Genomic DNA, 22,477 nt, shown 5'->3' on the forward strand with positions numbered 1-22,477 from the left:
ACCGGCATATGCCATCATACACGGACGTTGGTCCGAATGTATAAGAATATAACGAAATATTCTGTCTTTCACCGACGTATTTGGTATGTGTCGAAATTGACCAGAAAATATTGACATTCTCTAATTTCTGTCTTTCACAGTGGCATATATACAGTCTCAAGCAGTAATAGTAATTTTCTTTATAATTCTTTCAGCCACCTCATTGGGCAATTTGCCTGTTGTGGCCTTTGTATTTGTATTATATATCCAAACCATCTCAACATACCTGTTTCAATCCTCGACACTACATCTTCTTTCATCATTAAGTTTCTCATCAAGTTATTATTTTACTTGTTGTCTTGAGAACAAAATAGCCAAATGCGTATCTAAACATGATTTTGCAAAAATCTGGAATTTTTATGCGCCTGCACATGGTATTTTGTGGAAGAGCCACGGTTTGCCGACCTCTGCCCTAGACCATATAGTTGTCTTATACTTCAGCCCTTTATCAATAAATGCACAGACAATGATACTTTTGCTCATGACCTTTTTCGTGTGCTTCCCCACTTATCCCTAATACATATGACCAGCAGCTATGCTGTCATATGGGCATCATGCTAGACTCTCATTATGAGGAATCCATGTTTGAACTTCATTGGAGATATAGCGATAGTCGGCGGAAGTTTGTTTTCTGCAATTTTCCAACTTTTAAGATGTGAAAATTGAGCTGGTCTCACATTTAGGAAAGTCTCTCTGCAGAGAGCAAGCAGACCTTCAACAAGATATATAAATAACATGAAAATCTAGGCATTAACCATTTTGACGTGAAAAGACAGATGACAGCACCAGTATAACAAAAAAACAAGCATAACTCTGACAACATAAATATGTTAGGACCATGCATAGACATAAACAACAGGTTTCTGCGTGTATCAATCCATTAGAAATTCCCCAGAATAATGTTCACAAGGTGCATGTACGGTTAAGTAATACATGCAGTGGAACCGTGTTTATACGTTGCTCAGTTATATGACTTTCACATTTATATGACTGTTGGCTTTGGTCACAATTGGTTCCATTTTTATGTTAAAATAATTGAGGGTTTATGTAGAAAAAAATAGAACAGATGAATTATTTAAAATAATTTACTTATTTGATGTAAAACCTCAATTATTCAATGTTTCACTTAGACTTGAACTCAGATTCCTTTGAAAAAACATTTATATCCATTAAATGCGCACAATTTTTTATGCAGTGAAAACGCACACACTTTGCTGCAACAGTTCTTCTTGCATATTGTCACAGCAAAAGCCATAAATTTTAGGATGATTGTTGACATATACGAAAATAGCCAGTCAGCTGGCTGATGGTCATTTAGAGTGGACACTTAAGTGATCTGTTTATTGCTTGTTTCTGAGAATAAGCAGATGTGGCAAGCCTGAAAAGAAACAGGTTTCAATTGCTTTCAGGGCCATATGTCCTTTCAGAATTTTTTTCTCCTAATGTTTTAAACGTTATTCCCAGAGGGTGGGAAAGTTGATTGTAAGCATTTGGAAGCTACAAGTATGCCGATATGAGACACATATGGTAGACACACACAAGTTCTTTCAATCATTTTCTGTAGAATTTTCTTCCCTTGTTGTGCTTTGCTTGCTGGCTGTGTCAAATCTGTCGTTTATAATGTCAAGAAAACAAAAAGTACTTTCTCTAAAAAAACTGGAAATTTCAGAAGAATTCAACAAGAATTTTAAATTAACGATAAACGTTGATCTCACAAAAGAGTTTAATATCCTTATGTCAACTTCGAAAACAATTATAAAGTAGAGAAGCAAAATCAAAGACCAAGATGCTAGTTGCAAATCATCTACTGCCAAAAAAATATAGCAGATCTTGCTATACAGAGTCAAATATAGGAAATTTTTCCAAGTTGAAAAAATTTTGTTGCAACTTTTTACCCAATGTCATGTCCCAAAGGTAATGTTCTGCTAGATTTTATTTCTTTATGTTATTTGAAATGTGATTTAATTTTTTTCTCCTTCAAGTATGACTGAAATATTTTTTATAACCGAATTAGAGATGCAATTAACCACATTAAATTTTATAATATTTTGTATGTCTGTGGAGAGGGGAAGAGAAGTCTCAGTTATTTGACTCACATTTATACAACATTTTGACTCTTTCTCTTGAACGCCATATAAATGAGGTTCCACTGTATAACCTGAATTTTTTATTTTTTTAATTATTTGATTTTTATATTTGAAAGTTCCAAGCTGGTCTAGAATCTTTATAAAAATGTGGAATAACTGTCATGACCTATGTCTCAACCAGTAAATTTTAAGGTGTTGTTCTCAACTATGAAGATGTTAATACAACTCTAAACTTTTAGTAATCAACAAAGGTGAGAGTGAGTACTTTGACCTGTTGTTATTCCCTAAGAAAAATAACAATAGCCCAACCCTTATATTTAAAGAAAATAAAAATATAAAACTGTACTTCTTCCAGTTCCATATTTCGTTGCATGTATTGGGTACTCTTTTCTTCTAAAATTTTAACTTGTCTTCGGAGGTCACTCAAGTCTTCTATAATATTTAAAATTAATCATCACATTAAACATATTGAAAACTGAATATCAAAACAGTTGCAATGTTACTAAAATAAAAGCACTATTATCGGATCTGAAAATCTATACTTTGTCATAAATTTAAAACAAGAATTTCATGAGGTTTTTTTAAGTTTACACTTCATATTGACCTCTTCAGTAACGTTGTCACTTGTGGAAGATACTGAAAATAACTTTAAAAAAACTCCACCAAACTGAAATGCTCACAGAGACCTCAAAATTAGTTCTAGATGTCATAAACACTTGGTAGTAACATATTCATACTCATTTTACTGATAGGTGGCTTCGTTCAGATGGGATCCATCTAAATAAGGGGGGGGGGGGGGCTGGGAGGTTTACGATAGTCTTAGGCTAGGTTTTTTACTCCCAGATCATGTAGTCTGGAATGTGGGTTAGTTAATGATAATCATAACAGTACTGACGGGAATTACCCACCACTGACTTGAATGGCTTCTCGATTGACAATAAATCACCGGGTGAATTAAAATGGGTGCTAATTAATGCCAGGAGCTTGGGTAATAAGAAAGATTTTTTAGAAACTATGATGGTTGTGGAGGTCCTGGATCTTATAGCCATTACTGAATCTTGGACAACGGATGAGGATGAATCTTTCTTACACATCTCAGGATACGATACTTTTTTGAGAAATAGATCGGATAGGAAAGGGGGTGGAGTGTTGATATACATGAAATCATGTTTGAAAGCTAGAGAGTGTAACGTGAAAAGAAATGATATTGAAACTGTATGGGTTGAGCTTGAGAACAAAAGACATCATAAACTTATTGTTGGGGTTTGTTACAATCCACCGAATAGGGATCCAAACTACATCGCCAAATTGCATGATGAAATTTCCTACATGTGTAAGCGTAAGAGGGTTCTCATACTAGGGGATTTCAATTACCCAGGTATTCAATGGGAGAACCTTTCATCTAGAGATCAGTATGAAAGAGACTTTAAGTTGGTGCTCGAAAATTTTTTGTATCAGCATGTATCAGAAGCCACTAGGGGTACTGCTATTTTGGATTTAATTCTCACTAGTTCTGAGGATCTTGTTGAACATGTTTCGGTAGGGGAAGAGTTTTCTTCCAGTGATCATCGTATCGTCAGATTTCACTAACTTTTCCTCAGGTAAGGTTGATAACAAAAGACTGGTTCCTTGTTTTCAAAGAATTAACTTTGATGTTTTGAGAGGAAGGTTAGCGGAAGTTTTCAAAGACCGGTTGGAATCAGTAGGGGTGGTAAGTCAATGGGAGGAATTTAGTACGAAACTGTCCTCTGTTTTGCACGACGTCATACCCTTTGATAAAAATTGTTTTTTCGGGTTCAAAGACCGTTGTCCGTTTAAGTTAGTTCTCAACGTTTCCCCAACACTAGTGGTTGGCATCATCAGGAGAATTGATAAACTGGATCAAAGTCAAGTTTTCCGGAGTCTCAGGTTGTATTTATGCACATAAGTGGCTTGAACTACACTATTGTTTTGCGATTGGTCAGTTGATTCTATGGCTGGCAGCGTATTGTAAACAGTTGTTATGCTGGTAGAACCTGATTGGCCGAGAGATGTGGAGTTATCTGATTGGCTGTTGTCGTCATTCTGTAGCTGGATCTTGAAGGGGAATATCCTTTCATACCCTTTGTTCGAAAAAGACGTGTTTGTACATTGCACCCTCTGTGGTTCACAGATAGCGTGCGTAACCTCTATCTTGAAAAGAAAAGAGCAGTCAGAGAGTATAAAAGTGGACAAGGTGATCTATCATTGTTTACTGAGAAAAGAAGAGTGTTGAAGAAAGCGATAAGGGATAGTAAAAAGGAAGTTGAATCTAGGTTGGCAGATAACATTGGCTCTGATCCAAAATCATTCGATTTAGGTTTTCTGAACATCGTTCAGCTGTGGTCAAAAAAGCAAATAGAATGCTTGGTCTCATTTTCAAAAAGGTCTCTTCACGTTCTCCTAAAGTCATTCTTCCGCTCTTTGAATCTAGGTTGGAAGATAACATTGGCTCTGATCCGAAATCATTTTTCGATACGTCAATAATGGATGTAAGGGGACAGTTGGCCCCCTCTCGATAGGAGGGTCTAGGTTAGAGAGCAATGTTGACATGTGTAGTGCTTGTGCAATCGTAATCGTTACTTCCCGACTTTTTCACGTCGGTTTTTAACAGAGATGATGATATTCAATACACGGGTGTTGCATGGGGGAATAAAATCCTCAACGATATTCAAGTGGAAGATGTGGAGGTCCTAAACCTTCTAAAAAATATATGTGCGAGCAAAGCACCAGGACCAGATGATATATATCCCAGGGTCCTCAGGCAAGGGTGTAGCGAGGGGGGGGACTTAGGGGTCTGGTTCCCCCCCCCGAAATGTGAGAAAATAACAGAAAAAAGGGAAAAAGATGGCCAAATCCATTGTTCTGTCACTTTGCCCCCCCCCCGAAATGAAAGTGGCCCCCCCCCCCCCGAACGAAATTTCTGGTTATGCCCCTGTCCTCAGGGAATGTGCTAATGAATTGTTAGGGCCAGTCGTACAGATATACAGGAGTAGTGTTGCTGAGGGTATCGTCCCAAGGGATTGGAAACTTGCTAATGTTGTTCCGATATTTAAGAAGGGTAGTAGAGGAGCTGTGTCCAATTATCGTCCAGTGAGTTTGACGAGCTCCCTCTCGAAAATTTTGGAAATTATTATCAAAAGACAGTTTGTGAAGTGAATAGACGAGAATAATATATTGTCGGATAATCAGCATTGGTTCAGGAAGGCGAAGTCATGTGTAACTAACCTCCTTAGCTTCTATGATCACGTGACTAAGGCTTTGGGTAAGAGCAAAAATGTAGATGTTGTTTAACTTGATTTCCAGAAGGCATTCGATCGGGTCCAACATGGCAAACTCTTGAAGCGTTTACACGAGATTGGAATTAGGAGCAACTTGCTGAATTGGATAGAATCGTGGTTAAGAGATAGGTCGCAACAAGTTATGGTGAACGGGGAATTTTCTGGTTGGACAGACGTCACAAGTGGAGTTCCTCAAGGAAGTGTCCTTGGCCCCATACTTTTTTAATTTTTTATTGATAAACTCGATCAGGATATCGATGGGATAACTAGCAAATTCGCAGATGATGTGAAGCTAATGGGGGTAATCGGGAATCAAAGTGATAGGGAGTCACTCCAGACCAACTTAAACAGGATTGCAGCATGGGCAAATGAATGGAGCATGACATTTAGCATCGATAAGTGCATGGTCGCTCATTTTGGTTCGAACAACCAACGGTTCTCTTACGAATTGAATGGCGTCACTATCCCGGATGCAACTAGGGTCACCGATTTGGGAATTCTAATTGACGAGCAGCTTAGTTTTTCTGAACATTGTTCAGCGGTGGTCAAAAAAGTGAATAGAATGAATGCTTTTGGTCTCATTTTCAAGAAGGTCTCTTCCCGTTCTCCTAAAGTCATTCTTCCGCTTTTTCGAGGTTTAGTTCGTCCTGGACTGGAGCATGCTGTAAGGTTTTGGAGACCATACCTACAGAGGGACATGAGGACCATTGGTTGAAGGGGTGCAGAGAAGAGCTACACGTGTCCTTATTGGAACACGGGGCTTGAGTTATGAAGAGACACTTCATTTTTTGAATATGTTTACATTGGATGAACGCAGATGTCGAGGAGATATGATCGAAGTGTTCAAAATTTTCAATAAGATGGATAGAATGGACCATGAACTTTTAGTACACCGCCAATCGACTGCTTTTACAAGGGGACACCAGTATCGATTAGTAAGGGACAATGCAAGGTTATGGTGTCGCAGGGAATTTTTCTCTAATAGGGTTGTCAATAAATGGAATAGCTTACCCCTGGAGGTAGTAAATTGTAACACAATTGGCACGTTTAAAAAGAAGTATGATAAACATGTTGGGGTAAATCGAGAAGCTATTCATACTTAGAATAAGACAACCATAAGTATTCTTTATGGGGCATTGTATAATATTTTATCATGTGTATATATTGTTTATAATTTTTCTAATTACATTTTTAATTGGGTTGCTTCATTTTTGAAATATATGACATCCATATTTGTTATGGGCATCTTTTTCTCAGCCACCTCGCTGGGCGTTTTTCCTGTTGTGGTGTTGTATTTGTATTTGTTGGCAGTAACTAATTTTAGGCAACTTCACAGTTAAAAATAAATGTAAAATTAAAAATGATCTTCAGGACCATGGAGGTTACGACTAAGTAATTTAATCATTGTTTTATCAATATATATAGATATTTTTTTATTGATACATTTTTTTTTTTAATTTTAAATTGAGCAAAAAATAACTGCTTTAAAACATCATGCACGTTCCATAATCATTATTTTTTTTAATTTAAGTGCAAGAAAACAATAATAGCAATACAAATTGGATTATAAAAAAAGAAATAACACACAGCAGCGAACTGAAGAATTTCCAATAATTTATCTTAATAAACATGGTACTAAAATGACAGGAAATGGCTTGCTCAAGATATTTTTTGTGAGAGAAAATACTCAAATTTTCACAGGAGAAATACATTTTAAACCTGAAAATTTAATGTTCCTTGGAAAATCTGTATACAAGATCTACTGTCCTAAATTACAGATGAAAGAAAACTGAAGTATAGCCTGAATTGTGCAGAAATAATGCAAAAAGCGATAAAATAAATTACATATGTATTGAATAAAAGAAAAACCAGAAAATAAACAAAGCTAAAACTAAATTATTTTTTAAGAAAGAAGAGATATTACTCATTCGAACACAAGATTCAACTGAATTAGATGGTCTTCTTAGCAGCTGGTCATCCAGGAATGGCAGAGTATTGTTGCGGGAGATTATATAACATAAAATAAATATGATAAATTCCCTTGATCAAATTATTTGATTATTTTTGTTGCACCGTGATGTACACCATAGTTTTCCCAAAATTTTTGTTCTATTGCTTCCTTCTTTGATTTTTTTTCATTGTTCCCCCAACTCAAGTCAACCTATACTAAACCTATAGCTTTTACCATACCCTTTTACCATATTGCCCACTCTAGGAAACACTAATGTATACAATAATAAAGGACTTTGCCATAATAATAAGAAAAGATTAAAGCAACAGAGAAATTAAACCACATCATATATGCAGGTCTAATTAAGCATCCTATATTTAAATTGATAGTCTCTAGAGAGCAAAGCCAATATCTTTGTCAAACACTACATGCGCTAAGTGAAAATAAAAGTCAGTCAACTTTTTCCAATGATTTTCAGCAAGCAACACTTGTTTCATCAGTGGTAGGAGAGGAATGATCGTTTTTGCATAAATTTTATCAAATACATTTCAATTTCATCAACTGTCAAGTTTTGGCATTAATATCACAAAGCTATCAGTTGATAATAACCATTTAGAAATCAATTCATAAAAAAGGACGAGTCATAATCAAAAGAAACATTATATGCAGGATTATAATGTTAAAAAACTAAGTAGTTACAATATCAGAGTGAAAGGATACTTTGTAGCCAAAAACTGAACATATGAAAGAAAGCTCTAGTAGTACCTTGTTTGGTTACCTCTAGACTGGATAGAAGATTTTACATGGACAGGCATGGAAGTATACAGGTCCTATATAGTATCCTGTGGCATATTAGTCAACAGTTGCTGTAACTGGACCTCTAGATTGTAAGAACTCACAGTTTGTCAAAGTTGGCATCTGAAATGATTCTACTCATGTTCTATTGGTTATAAATCTGGCAACCTGGACATCTTTGTTGTGTGCATTAATCTACTAGTAAAATGTCAGCTAGAAGCCTTGTTATGAAAAGAAATTCACACAGCTGTAGGATATCCTCAATACATTGCTGCACCGTCTTTGTCCCTGAGATTAATACTAGGGGCGAGCCATTGCCATACGTGCGATTTGAAGGGTCGTATGTTGCTAATAAAAGAAAAAACAGGATTGAAGAGCTCTAAACTCAAACAAAGCCAATATCAATGCTCAAACTAAATCTGGGGTTATCCTAAAATAAACCTGGTTCTACTCTGTTATGGTCCAGTTTTGTCATCACTGCAAACATAACAGATAGTGCATGGCTGTCAATGGCAGCATTCGTCATGGGTGTAATAGAAAGGACACCAAATGATGTTCAGCCAAGCACCTTAAAATAGTGATGGCACAGTGTGGGTACTGTAATAATGATGCCACATCTAGATGGCAGAAAATGAAACAGTTGGAACTTTTCATGATTGTTGGAGAAGCAAAAAAATACCCTTTTTTCAGTGGTAGGAGGCATCATGAGATTCTAGCTCTGATCAGAACAACCCAGGAACCAGGAAATTTATCAGCTTCCTTTACTCCAATATTTTTGTCCCATTCAACTCCTGTAGAGTAACATTTTCTTGTGTCATGAAGGCATATTAACCCTTTCCTCAGCATCATTCATTTCAGTGATACACCTTAGGAATGGCACAGTAGGAATCCCTATACCCTCCCCTCTCTGTAAAATATCACTTTTTTACCCATTAATCTACAGGAACAAGATATCTTGGCCCTGTGTAAATGGAAGAAATTCATTCAAGCTCTCATTCTTTTCTTTTAGGACAATTCATTTGGTAACCCTGCAAAAAAAATTGTATTCTTTTTTTATCCTTTATCACAGCATTATCTTTTTATCTTTTCTCCTTTGCTGCAATTTGGGAATTAAAAAAAATAATATAACATAAATAGGAAAATGGTATCTGGGAGATGGAGAAAGAGCAGAAATCTGTGTGCTCTCTCCTCTCATATTTTTCAGCACATTTTCTATATGTTAACAATAATACTTTAGTTTTTGGGATTTACCTTTTCTAGCTCCACTGCACACCATCCAAATTTGTTCTAAGAGCCTGTACACAAAAGGGTTAGAGATGAAGAAGACTTTCTTCCAATTTTGAGAAGGTGAGAGTGCATTTCCTTCTTGAAGCTTCAAAAGAAGCACCTCTGGCAAGTGTTGACCAACTCACTCTGGTGGCAAACCCATTCATCTAATGTTCCATTTTTAACTAATTATAGTCTGCTTTACCTAATTAGTATTTCTAATTATTATATCTGTATAACTAATTATAATCTAATTAGCATAGCCTCCTGTTAAGTTTTGAAGCAAAGTGACTTTTCAGTGCACGATGTTTTTTTCCACAATGAGCATTTACAACCAGAAAAACTGTACAATTAATTTTTTAAAACAAAACATTCTGAAGATTTGTGTAGAAATTAAAATATTAGAATAATAAAGGGTATTACAAGGTAAAAAAAAAAAAAACACTGTATTTGAATAGGTCTGAAGTTAAAGATAATCAAAATCCAAATAAATTACACATTTCAAGCAAGCTAACTACTAACAGACATCATTTTGAAATGAAAATGTCTTACAAAGACATTATAAATTGGACAGCAGCAATATTTTTTTGTAACCAGAGAGTTTTTTATAAAATAAAATGTATGAAACAAAAAATTTCATTTTTTTTTTCTTTCTTTGCTGGAAAATCCATGAGATTTTCTTAATTTGTATACATAAGGTAATACAAGTTAAAATTCTATTTTAAATAGCAAGTTTTTACTTACCTAATTTTTTTTTATAAGATTCTATAGTGGCTTCATACATGCTCTAAAAGATAAACAAAATGTTAAAAACAATATGTGTAGTGACAATACAAAAATGAAAGATGATCTGTGATAACCCAGAAAAAGTAATATAATGAAGAGAATAGTGATATGAATAAAATCAATGAAACAAATGATGTGAATAAAATCATAATTTGTTTTAATGATAACTCAAACACCATAGCAAAAAAAATCATGCAAAAGTATGGTGTAATTTAATTTATCCATGACATTTGAAAAGTTAAATTTGATGACATAAGAAAACAAATACATCAATTTCTTCAAAAACAATTTATAACACATTAATCAAAACTGCAATTAAACAAACTTAAAATGTTAATTTCGTAAAGTATCTTATTCAGGGTTCATACTCCTTTTCATAGAAAAATTTCCCAGACTTTTCCAGGTTTTCCAGTCAAATTTTTAAAAAAATTCCAGGTTTTTTTAAATAAAAAAAATTGATATCAATTAATAAAAAATTATTTATATTAATTATGAAATTAATAATTTTAATTACAATATCATAATGAAATCATAATCATAATTTTTTTACACTCATTTATGCTTTTCAAATACGCCTGATGGAGAAGAAAAATGGAACACAATTAAAAAATGAAAGATTTTTTCCCTTTTCTGCAATTTCAATGTCCACAAGATTTAAGCCTTTACAGTTGTTTCCTTGTGACATTAGTAAAAAATGTAGTTGGTTTCACTGCATCAAAATTGTTGGCTTGCACTCGTGTAAGCGCTAGAACTGAGAAGTTTAACAAACAGACGTCATTCACTGAACTCCTGATTTCACATGCTTGGCATGGTTCTGGATAATTTATCTGCCCATGTTGCGAGTTTTGCTGCAAAGCTGACACCATGATTTATACGGGTAATTTTTGACTGCTTTGATCCAATCAGCCTACTGACGATCCAGGTTTTTATCCACCCACACAAGTTTTCTTACAACACATTGTTTTCAAATAAAAATACCCACGTGGAAAATCAAAATATACACGTGTGTCACCAGCCGTTGCTAACTGAAATCAACTTACAAAATTATCGCAACTGCGCTTTGTACCTGTGGTGGTCGACCTTTGCCGCTGTGGTGGTCGAGTGGTTATAGTGACGGACTCGCGATGCGAGGATCCGGGTTCGAACCCCACAGTGGTGGTCGGCTGAAGTTGGTTTTCTGTGGTTCCCAACTTCAAGGCGCGAATGTGAGCCGATCACCCCGTTAAAAAGTCTCGCCACAGAGAGCAACAGTCCTACAACGATAAATCATTCAATCATAACACTTCACTCATAGTTTGAAAAACTGGTGGCAGATGGCAGCACTACACATAACAAGCATTACAGAGAAACAAAAAAACTTCACGTCAGGTTTCACTACACGTACACGCACATTCCCGCATGTACCGATTCGTTGGGGGTTCCGCGGGGGGTTGTGGGCGGGTTGCATGTGTGGTGTAGCAGTAGTAGGTAGGGCTCGTAGGTAGGGTAAAAAAGGGCTCGGGGATCCATGATGTTCTTAAGTCAGCCACCTCGTTGGGCAATTTGCCTGTTGTGGCGTTGTATTTGTATTGTATTTGTATTGTATACCTATGGCTTTCTACGACGCACAGTTATAATGTTTCTGGAAACACTAGAAAGCGTTACGATAAGGTCATAGTAATACGCTTTTCCAAGCGGACTTACAAAATCCTCATTCTTCCTCAGCAGTATCTGTAGTTTTTTGTGATATTTTACAGATTATCAACATTTATGATGTTATCGGAATTCCCTTTTTTTATCCCGACTGAATTTTTTTTTCTCTTTACTACTATTTTTTAATTTTTTTTTTTTCCCGATCAGATGGTAACCATGACATTTTTCCAGGTCGTTGTCTGAAATTTACAGGTTTCAAAACAAAAATGGGCAATTTTCCCTGATTTCCTTGACTTTTTTTAGTAAAAAAATTTTTCCATGACTCTTTTCCAGGTTTTCACTGACCCCTAAAAACCCAGTTATTTCAGTTGCAGAGTACCTTATTTTGATTGCACTGAAGTCAAATGCAACAGGTGACATATGGCATACTTCACAAAAGTAATAATACTGTGAATGATCAAACTTCTTAAGATGAGCAGCCAAATCATGAAATAAGATTTCTTGGACAACAATGTGTGTATTGGCAATACACACACATTATACTTTACTTAAGGCCCCTTTACGCGTACAATCTTCCCCGCACGCCCGGAGCGGGACGTTCTTGCGCGAAGGATTGGAGGGTGGTTAGGAATGTGGCGTTCAAGAGTGCGTTGTTAAAAAGAGACACATTCTTACGTGCGCTCTCTCCTGCAGGAAAGAAGGCCCCGTTCAGAATTGTGTGTGTAAAGGGAAGCGTGTGGCAAAATTCATACGCTTTTGCGTGGCGTGTGGACTTTCGGGGAAGCACAAAACTCAACGTTCCTGACCAAAGTTTTTTCCCTGTTGGCAGATCAAAATCGGCTGACGTTTGCGCGGAAAAAATAGATTTCAAAAGCTTATTATATGTTACTACGTGGATTATTCATTTTTAAAAATAATTTCAATAATTATTTATTGAAATTACTGTTACAAATTTATGGTAATTTTTTATGCAATTGATAAGCAATTCAGAAATAAAATTTCTGTGATCGTTAATTTCGAATTTTTATTCGATTCGACTTTCATTTGTCGTTTGACTTTAATTGCTGTAATTAGCTCTTAACTACATTTTCTGAATTTAATTGTTTATATACTTAATATTATAATTTTACCGAAATAAGAGAAAAAATCAGCTTTTTTTCTTCCATCTCACACACACAATTATTGACTCGGTGTGCAGCCGATGTTTTTTTCATACTACCAGCCAGAAAAATAGATAAAAAGCATTACAAAATTATTACATTGAAACCTCACTACAACGATTCTCGATATAACGATAAATCCTCCTACAACGATTCTCGATATAACGATAAGTCCTTCTACAACGATATATCTTGAAAATTTTTTGGAAATGTCTATATTCTAATGTTAAACTGCTGCCTCCCGATATAACGATAATCCCTCTACAACAATATTTTTTTCTTGGTCCGCTGAGTATCGTTATATCGAGGTTTCACTGCACTTTTTTTGAAATTATGGTGTTATTTTGTAGGGCTTTATTTCAGATATTTTTAAGAAATTCTTGATAAATTTCTCTCGGTTGTATTCATATCCTCAAAAAATCATTTCAGTTTAATGTTGTCGAGCATAATAACAATACAAAAAAATAAATAAATTGAAGCATAGTTTTTTTTTTCAAATTTTTTAAACTCTAAATACACGTATTCTTACCCGTGTCAAACATTCCACTGTGTGTCATGTTATGACCAATAAAATTAAAAGTGTGAATAGCAATACGTTTTTTTAGTTGGATATTATTCATGATATTTAATGGTTTTTCGTTTTAAATGAAATCGGCGATAATCTTATAACATGAAACATCCCTTTTACTTGGTATTTTGAACATCACTTGACTTTGGACATCTTTTGTGATCTTATCATGAAAAAAATACAGCACATTGTCCACTGAACACCTGCTATGAATGCAGGGTTGTCTGGATCTAGTGAATAGGGTGCTTCTTTTTAAACAGTATCATTGTTAAGCTTCAGACATTCAGATAATGGAAGTTTTTTCCACAACCCTAAATCCCTTTTAAAGTTTTTTTCTAATGTGTTGAAGTCAAATTTATACTGTCAAATTTAAATCAGATGTTCTTAACTTTTTTAGCAGTGACTTAAAAACATCAGCTATGTGTTCCCCAGATCTATTTCCAATTTTAAAAATATGCTTATTGAATAAATTTCTAAATAATAAAATGGTTTTTTTTTTTCGAAATTTCTGTAGCCAGTAGTAGGCGTCTTAACGGGTGAGTGAACAGAAATAGTACGAGTGCCAAATCAAAAAGGGGCCCCAAATTATTGAAAGGCTTTCATCTACTCTGAAATTATTTCTTTTTTCACTTCTGGATTTTTATTAATTTTGGAATAATTTCTTTCATCAATTCTCGCATTATTTTGCATTAATTATGGATTTATGTACATACTTCTATCGTTAATTTCAAATTTTGAAACTGATCTTTCTTAAAATATTTATTTTCTATTAAAAAAAGCAATTATTTTCTTTAAAAAGAAAAAATATAACTTATGGGTTAAGAACCCGTAGTTAAACTATTTTAAATTTTTCCCACACCCTGAGGGTAAATGAAAGCTTGTGAAGTTATCAAAATAATAATAGTAATTTAACATATCTATAAATCTGATATAATAATGTTTGTGTAGATAAAGGAACCAAATCAAAGTTCGAAAATTATTGCAATAACCTAATAAATGTAATTACGGCATTTGAAAAACTAATGTATCATTTCTTTAAAAAACAAATCGTTGGAAAAAGGAAGAAAAATCGTCAAATAGACTCTGGAAAAAAAATTGCAATAAATATTATCACTGAAAAAATTATTTGCATTGTATACATCTCTTTTTTTAGAACGATAATGAAGACGCAGGAGACGAGGGATTCGCCCCGTTTTTGCCCGTAGGGTGGGTTTGCGTTTAGACGTACGATTTTGAGTTCGCGATTGAACGCTGGAATGACCAGTTCCTGCGCGCACTCCTAACTGCACACTTTTTTCGCCTTTACACGCACACTCTTGAAGGCGGTTCTGAAGTTGTTTACAGCTATCGCGCGTGCAAAAGCGTACGTGTAAAGGGGCCTTTACAATATGTCACATATAAGGTTATACTTTATGTAATCCCATACACATACATGACATGAACGCCAGGTCCTCTGCCACAGGACTTATCCTGTTGCCGAGATCTCTTCCAGCCCAGCTTCATGGCAGAGTCTGGAACAAAGTGAGTGCACCTAACAGTCTGAGTGTGTTGCTAGTGTTGTGCTTGTTATTTCAGTGCTGCCATCTATTCTTCAAATTGTGAATGAAATGTAATGATTGAATATTTGTTACGTTGTAGGCCTGTAGCTCTCTGCGACGAGACTTTTTTTTGACGGGGAGATCGGCTCGCATTCGCACCTTGAAGTTGGAAACTACAGAAAACCAACTTCAGCCGACCACCACTGTGGCGCCGGTGGGGCTCGAACCCGGATCCTCGCAATGCGAGTCCGTCACTATGACCACTAGACCACCACAGTGGCCCATACAGTCGAGTTTGGTCAGTGGCGTAGCCAGGTTTTGGTCGGTGGGGGAGCGAAATTGTGAAAGGCGCCATTTTTTGTTTGTGCTTAAGGCGCAAACTTAAAATTATGCATTAGTGAAAAGAACTTTACATTTCTCAATTTATAAAAATCAAATTTATTTTGTTTTCAGTTTATGTTTTTTTTCAAATTAAATTAATTACCTTTCAATTGATTAATGTATTTTAATTTTTTAATTAATTTAAAAAAAATGTAAATTCCATTTTATGTTTCGTGTATTTATACAAATGCAAACACCAAAAACAACTGGGAAGTCACCCTAACAGGTAGTTGGAAAAAATTTAGATTAAAATATAAAAAATGATAGGAGAATAAAAAATAAAAAGGAAAAAATATATTTTTTCTCTTTCTCTAAAATTATTCCAAGATATGAAAGTACAGAGAAATCTTCATGCTTCCATTTAATCGCTTTGATCATGTTACACTCTTATCGTAAGTACGTATCACATGTACACTACTTCTACTCAATCGTAGAAAGACATTTCTCTTACCGAATTTCTAACAAATTAATGCATGCCAGAAAGTTCTTTCTTATATTATGTGTGACCATAACATATATATGATGTCATAGTTACGCATGGTTTCAGTTCGAAAGGTTTGCCGTCTTCCATATTAGAAGTATAACTGACAGATGTCTGAAGTTTCGTGTTATGCAAATACCACGGTGAAAGCCTGCCTGCTCTCTGCGGGAAGGCTTTCGAAACGAAAGATCGGTTAGCGCATTCGTACCTAGAAATTGAAAAAAAAAAAAAGACTTGCTTCAGTCAACCGCCACTGTACCAGTAGTGGGGCTCAAACCGGGATGAATCAATCCATCATGATGCCCACACGATCGTAGTGGTTATCGCATACTACTAAATTGCAGACGCCCAAGCAGAGGTTGGCCCGAATCCAAAAAGGTTTAGGAACCACTGCTTCAAACGAATTAGTGCGCGCCAGAAATTGTCGTATGTGTCCATAATCTATTTAAGTATCTCTGAGGTGTGTTTGTAATGTCACTGCTCATCTTCCGAATCGAAGTGAAAATGGCAGGTGTATGAATCGATCGAAATATTTTTAATGTTTTATTATCTACCGGCTTCCTTTGGAGATACTATTTAAAGGGGAGTTCTCTCTGCTCGAAGTGGAAAAACTAAAAAAGGCATTGCACATAGTATATGTATATTTATTTCTAGTGAAATAAATTTATGCGATGTGTTTTATAACAAATCAGAGAAGAATGGAAATACAGTATGTAGAGTGATGAATGGTACAGACTAGCGCAGGGGTTGTCAAACTTTTTTCATCCGTGATGCCCGTTACTTTAATCAATGCTTGTACACTGCTCCCCAGAGAAGTTTAACCTTCTCTTAATCTCTGAAAAACCTTCAGGATGGTGACGCACAATTTGAGAATCCTCTGGACTAATAAGTTCTTCGATTTTCCCCCTCGTAATTTGACCAGGGGGCATGCGGGTAAGTGCTGGCAAACCTCACGATACCATAGTTCATATTAGAAAGTATTGTAAGCCCTCGGATAAGTGCTAATTGAAAAAAACACTAGATAATCTTTTAAGAGCAGACTCAACGTTTTGTGGACACTTTTTGTTTTTCTGAAATAGAGAGAGTATACGTATGTATCTTCAGTTACTTTTAAACTTTCCTCGTAATACATGGACAATTCCAGCCCCGGTCCAGGTGCCTCAAGTGCAAAAGGGACTTCATGAAGATGAGATCCAGTTAAAATTTTCGAGAGTGAACTGTTAGGCATACATTTCTGAACAGGTAAAGGGCCTTAGAAAAGTCCCTTTGATGCCCGTAAGACGACCCTGCGTAGACCACCTATGTGTTGTTGTGGGAAATAAAGAAACAAATAACACCCATAATTCCGCTTTAAAAAGCGATGAGTATTTTATTTTATTTCAGAAATATTCAACGGATTCTCAATGTATGTGTGCTCGTGGCTCATCGCCACCCTTTTTTTTTGAAGGACGTCTCAATGTGTTGGTGTATTGATACGTGCTTATTCAGTTCTTTGTAGTGGGTTTTTCTTACATTAGACCAATGGGTTCTCAAACTGTGCACCGCGACACTCTGGTGCGCCACCAATCTTCGTCAGAGGATTTTCTACCCTTTAATAAAGGTGAAGGAACAGCGGCTGATCTGAACATGATCTTTCTTTTTTTCCTTCTTCTCTTAAGGGTTAGTACAAACCCAATCACTGTGAAACTGTAAGAGGCGCAAATATAAATGTAGATTTTGTTCCTTACTCATCACATTATAGTCAGTGAAAGTATAAAATGAAAAAGTCAATATTTTTCAAGTTTTTTTAAAGATCAAAAGTCATTTAGAAAAATAGGTGCCAATGTAGGCAAAATTTCGATTGGGGTAAGATTCCTGGCTACGCCACTGAGTTTGGTTATAACATACCCTCTAGGTGGTTTGAGAAGTGTATGTTATAACCGAATGTGTACGTTATAAGTGAGGTCTTGAAATTAGCTTATGTAGCAATAACATATATGCATAAAATGCATTATTGAGATAGTTGTGGACAAAATAAGCATATGCAGCACATAACTAAAATGTAATATAATATGAATATAGTTTTGATTTATATCTGAAAAGTTTCGAAAATATATTAAAAAACAAGACATACAACATGCAGGCATTTTTTAAAATATTAATGATTTTTTTAGAGTTTATGTTAATGCTTTCCAATGAAGTTGACGGTATTGTACAATTTATTCAGAAAGAAAGCAACCCACTAATGTTTGTAAACTTTATGTATAGATATATACATGTCATCAATCAATAATACACTTGAATTAGCATGACTTTTCAACAGTAAGTGAGTTGATTTACAACAATTGTTCTTTTATCACAGCCATCCATAAAGTGATCACAAAATAGTAAAAACAAGTAAAAATTCAACAATTCGAAAAAGCATAGATAATGCAGTTTGCACAGAAAGACAGGATTTTATTAAATGTAAAAAACTTTATTGCCAAAATAATTACATTTATTACCAACAGGTGACACCGAAGTTAAAAAATCTTAAGTGTCATCTATTGATGAGAAATGCAACTATTTTGGCAATGTAATTTCTTGGTTATTGAAAAAAACTGGGCCTTTTTATAAAAAAAATCTAGGATAAAACATCAAGATATCACCCACATGCAATGTTGAGAATGTTGTACAAAAAAAGTCTGTTTTTGACAATATTTTTCTGGATTTTTTCTTTTCACAGTATGGTTGAATCAAAACTATTTTCTTGTTTAAGACCCCTCTTTTGGTATGGTATTTAAGCAGTCACGAGCTGCTTAGAATTTATTTTTTTGTTTAGCACTACGGAATAAAATCCCAGCGATGCATTCACACTTAAATATTCATTTTTAGAAATACAACATGATTAAATTCTGAAATTTGCGACACGCAACTTGCGTGCACGTAAACTAAAAATTAGAACAGGCAAAAGGGAAGAACGAGTGAGTATTACACAGCTATATATGTACTCTTGGTGGCTGACATCATACGTCACACAAAGTGTTGCCACAGTATATCCACAGTGTGTTTTTTAATCACAGGGTATGTTGTAACAGAAGTAAATATATATAGATGTGAACGGGCCAAATTTCAAGGCTTACACAACTATGTTATATCCACAGTGTATATTAAGGGAATGTTATAAGTGTACTCTACTATCTTGTTAATACTTTAACCGTTTTTCTAACCTGAATGAGTTAATTCATCTTAATGTAGTAGGAACAAATGCATGTAAAGTTCCCTTCCTTTGTAACCCCAGAATGAAGCAATAGAGAAATATAATTTTTTCATTCATTTTTATAACTGTTTTTCCTTCTTTTTAAGTGAAAAGAATAAGAATGGCATCACAGAAAAAGATAAAGGAAGAGTGGTGGATGCTTGAGGATGGAACAAAAGAAAACTTGACTCCAGTCATTTCTTTCCCTATGTTTTCTTAAACCTAAATAAAGATTCTAAAAGTTTTGGAGACTTTTTGCTGGACCCTAAAATATAAATCATCAAAATTTGTATTCAAAACCTCATAAGGAAAGAGAATAATCTATAACTGGAACTTAAAAAAAAACACTAAGGCATAGATTGATCATAACACTCACTACTTTATCAGATGTATGCCTCAGGACATCTAGCTCATCTTTCATTGTTTGCGACTCTTCTGCCATCTTCTGCAACTCATCATTCTATATAACAGAAAAAATAAAATAACCATTTGTATACAGAGATAACTTGAACCGACAAAAAATTAATTCATTCCTGAAAATCAATCACTCACATGGTAATCTTGTATCTCAAATAAAATCCTCTAACATAAAATATCAGATATTCTGCAAATTTCTCCACATCCAAAAATATAAAATATTAACTATAGTGGAACTTTGTTTAGAGACTTTTATTTACACAACGTTTAGGTTTAGTCCATTAATTTGTCTCCATATATTTTAGTGTTGAAATATTTAATTTAGGCTATATGTCGGGGAAGCTGCATTTTCATTTAGACTTGAACATAAATTTTGGAAAACGATAACATTTCTATCAATTGAATGCTAATTTTTCAAAATGGCATTACTGAAATAATTTTTCATGGATGTTGTCACCGTAAAAACCATAAATTTTAAAATTATATTTAACAGATAAAAAGACATGAGCATTCAGTAGGCTGATAACCACTTTGAAGAGGGCACTGAAGTGATTTGTTTATTGTCCATTTCTGAGAATTATGGAAATGCAGAAATTCCTAAGCAAAGCAAACAAATTTTGGTTTCTTGAAAATTAGACATACTATATGTCTCTGCCATATTTGTTCTTTCCTTTTACAGTTATTCCTAAAGTACAAAGTTTGAAAGACTATATACCAAGCGGCAGTGTGGCCTTAATGCATGGGCTCGCCCAGACACGTCTCAGAGTCCTTATGAAAATGAAACTGGTGAAAATTTTTGAATGCAAGAATGCAAAAATTGGGAGACACAAATTTATAATCAAGTAAACAAGCCTTGGGGAAATAACTTTGCGCAGAGGCTCATGATGCTCTCAAGACAGCCTTGCTAAGTGGAGATGAATTTAAGAAAGAAAATTCACATGCCTCTGCAGGGAATCAAACCAGCATCCCCTTCGCAGTCTTTGCAAGTGCTCTAGCATTAACCAGTGATTTGTATATTCTGCAGCTACTGTACTCAGTTAGATGCTCCAACAACTAACTAAGGAGTTTTTCTGCCTTTTATTTGACAACAGATGCACTTTCACCACAAAGCTTGCTTTGAAATCAATCATTTTATTTTTTTTTCTAGCAAAATTTTCTACTTTGGCAAAAATCTAGGGCCATTCAATAGTACATTATAATCTCATTTGTTAAAACTACTCAAAATGCCTTCACTCACTTCAGAATAATCAGCTTCTCATTAATCAGAACAACTTAGTTTGCTCCAACACTATTGATTTTAAATTTGTTTCTAAGAAAAGTTGACGAAGTGTTAGAATGTATGCCATATTCTTTTGCAAGATCACACTTCTACTTCATCCTTTTCTCTGTTCATTTAACTATTTTTTTTTCTAGAGTAAAGCAGTCATATGAATCTATTTTAGACATGTAAAAAATGTTGCCAAACTAGAATGATATTCTAAAAGAAACAAACAGTAGGGGAAAGTGGGGGCTAATGGGACAAGACTGAATTTCAGTATTTGTTTTGGTGTTTTCCAAATATTTCTTTCACACCTGAATGACAACAATCAAGATGCTGTCATTAATCACAAGTAAACCATTCCTAATTATTAGAGAATAGGAATGACGAAAATCAGTTTTTCACCCTGAAAAGTGAGTTTGATTTTTTTTTTTTGTTTGAATGATTTATGAAGTATTAAATTTCTTTACATTGGTGAAGATACTGCTAATTGGTACACTCAGAACATTGCAGTTTTCATAAATCTGTTAAATTTTCTTGTGATAAACAGGTGCTGTTCTGACCTCAAAAACAAACTTTCAGCCCTTGGGGTCCAATGGGACAAGCATAGAGATTATTGCCTAACAAAGTGTTTTCTTTCGAGCAAGAAGAAAAACTTGAATATTTGGTAGCGGCATCAAAGCTATAACATTGCTTGCTTAACAACAATTGAAACTAGACAGCTTTTATTTCATTATACTCTACCTTAGACATAGAAACTTCTGAAACATTAAGCTAAAATAGTATTTCATAGTGTTTATCAATTTTTTTGTAAGTCTACTTTTCTTGTCCCATTAGACCCTGTAACTCTTTTGCAATTATCACTGGAAAAGCAACTGAAATTATTTGTTTAGAATATTTTTATTTAAAAAAATTTGTTTATCAATAAACCAAAAAAAAAAATTGTTTATTTCACTACAAAAAAAATTAAAAACTAAAATTTGTCCTATTAGCCTTTTATAACCCTGCACACCCTGAGTAGCAGGAGCTCTGCATTTACTGAGTAGCAGTAGCGACTTCATTGGCATCTGCCCCTGGGATATGCTAATGGAGTCACTACATAAGAAACACTAGCTGCCCTTAGAAGAGCAAAAGCTAGTGTGTAGGACAGGAAACCAAATCATTGTTTCTTGCTTAGAGTCACAGAAAAAAAAAAAAAAAAGTTCAATATTTTCATTCATTACAATTTTTTTTCAATTTTTAGTGTAGGCTACATGTCATATTTTGAATAAGATCAGTAAACCATGGAAGAAAAAAAAAAGGATGGCTAAAGGACAGCCAGGAATTCAGAGAAAACCGTTTGTTGAATGACATATTTGAATACTGAATGAATCAAGCATAGAATAATGCAAAAATTAAAAAAAAATTGAATAAAACAAGTAATTCCAACAATAAATTGGAAAATCAAGGAGAAATTGTATTGTATGAATTAGCAAAGTTCCCTGATACCATGTACATGCAAACTAGTCTACATTGCTCTACTAAAAAATCGATGGTGACAAGATTGAACAAATATAAAATAATTTGTTTGCATTATAAAATTGAAATTAAATCTTACAAGTT

The 22,477-nt window shown here is 34.6% G+C and overlaps 1 protein-coding gene across 3 annotated transcripts in view; it reads right to left on the bottom strand.

Moving 5' to 3' along the window:
• The window catches only part of LOC149085098 (protein Hook homolog 3-like), a 62,188-nt gene that overhangs the window by 24,352 nt on the left and 15,359 nt on the right, over window positions 1-22,477 (bottom strand). For all 3 annotated transcript variants that reach the window (XM_089232894.1, XM_089232896.1, XM_089232895.1), the window contains exons 11-13: window positions 19,577-19,660; window positions 10,182-10,224; window positions 2,473-2,558 (exon numbers count right to left, since the gene is read on the bottom strand). In XM_089232894.1, the coding sequence (XP_089089020.1) occupies window positions 2,473-2,558; window positions 10,182-10,224; window positions 19,577-19,660 (213 nt within the window). The remainder of the gene's footprint in view (window positions 1-2,472; window positions 2,559-10,181; window positions 10,225-19,576; window positions 19,661-22,477) is intronic.

The sequence above is a fragment of the Pholcus phalangioides genome, unplaced genomic scaffold (assembly GCF_987345545.1).
Source record: "Pholcus phalangioides strain wild (caught in Gottingen) unplaced genomic scaffold, Ppha-v1.0 ptg000007l_1, whole genome shotgun sequence".
NCBI lineage: Eukaryota > Metazoa > Arthropoda > Arachnida > Araneae > Pholcidae > Pholcus > Pholcus phalangioides.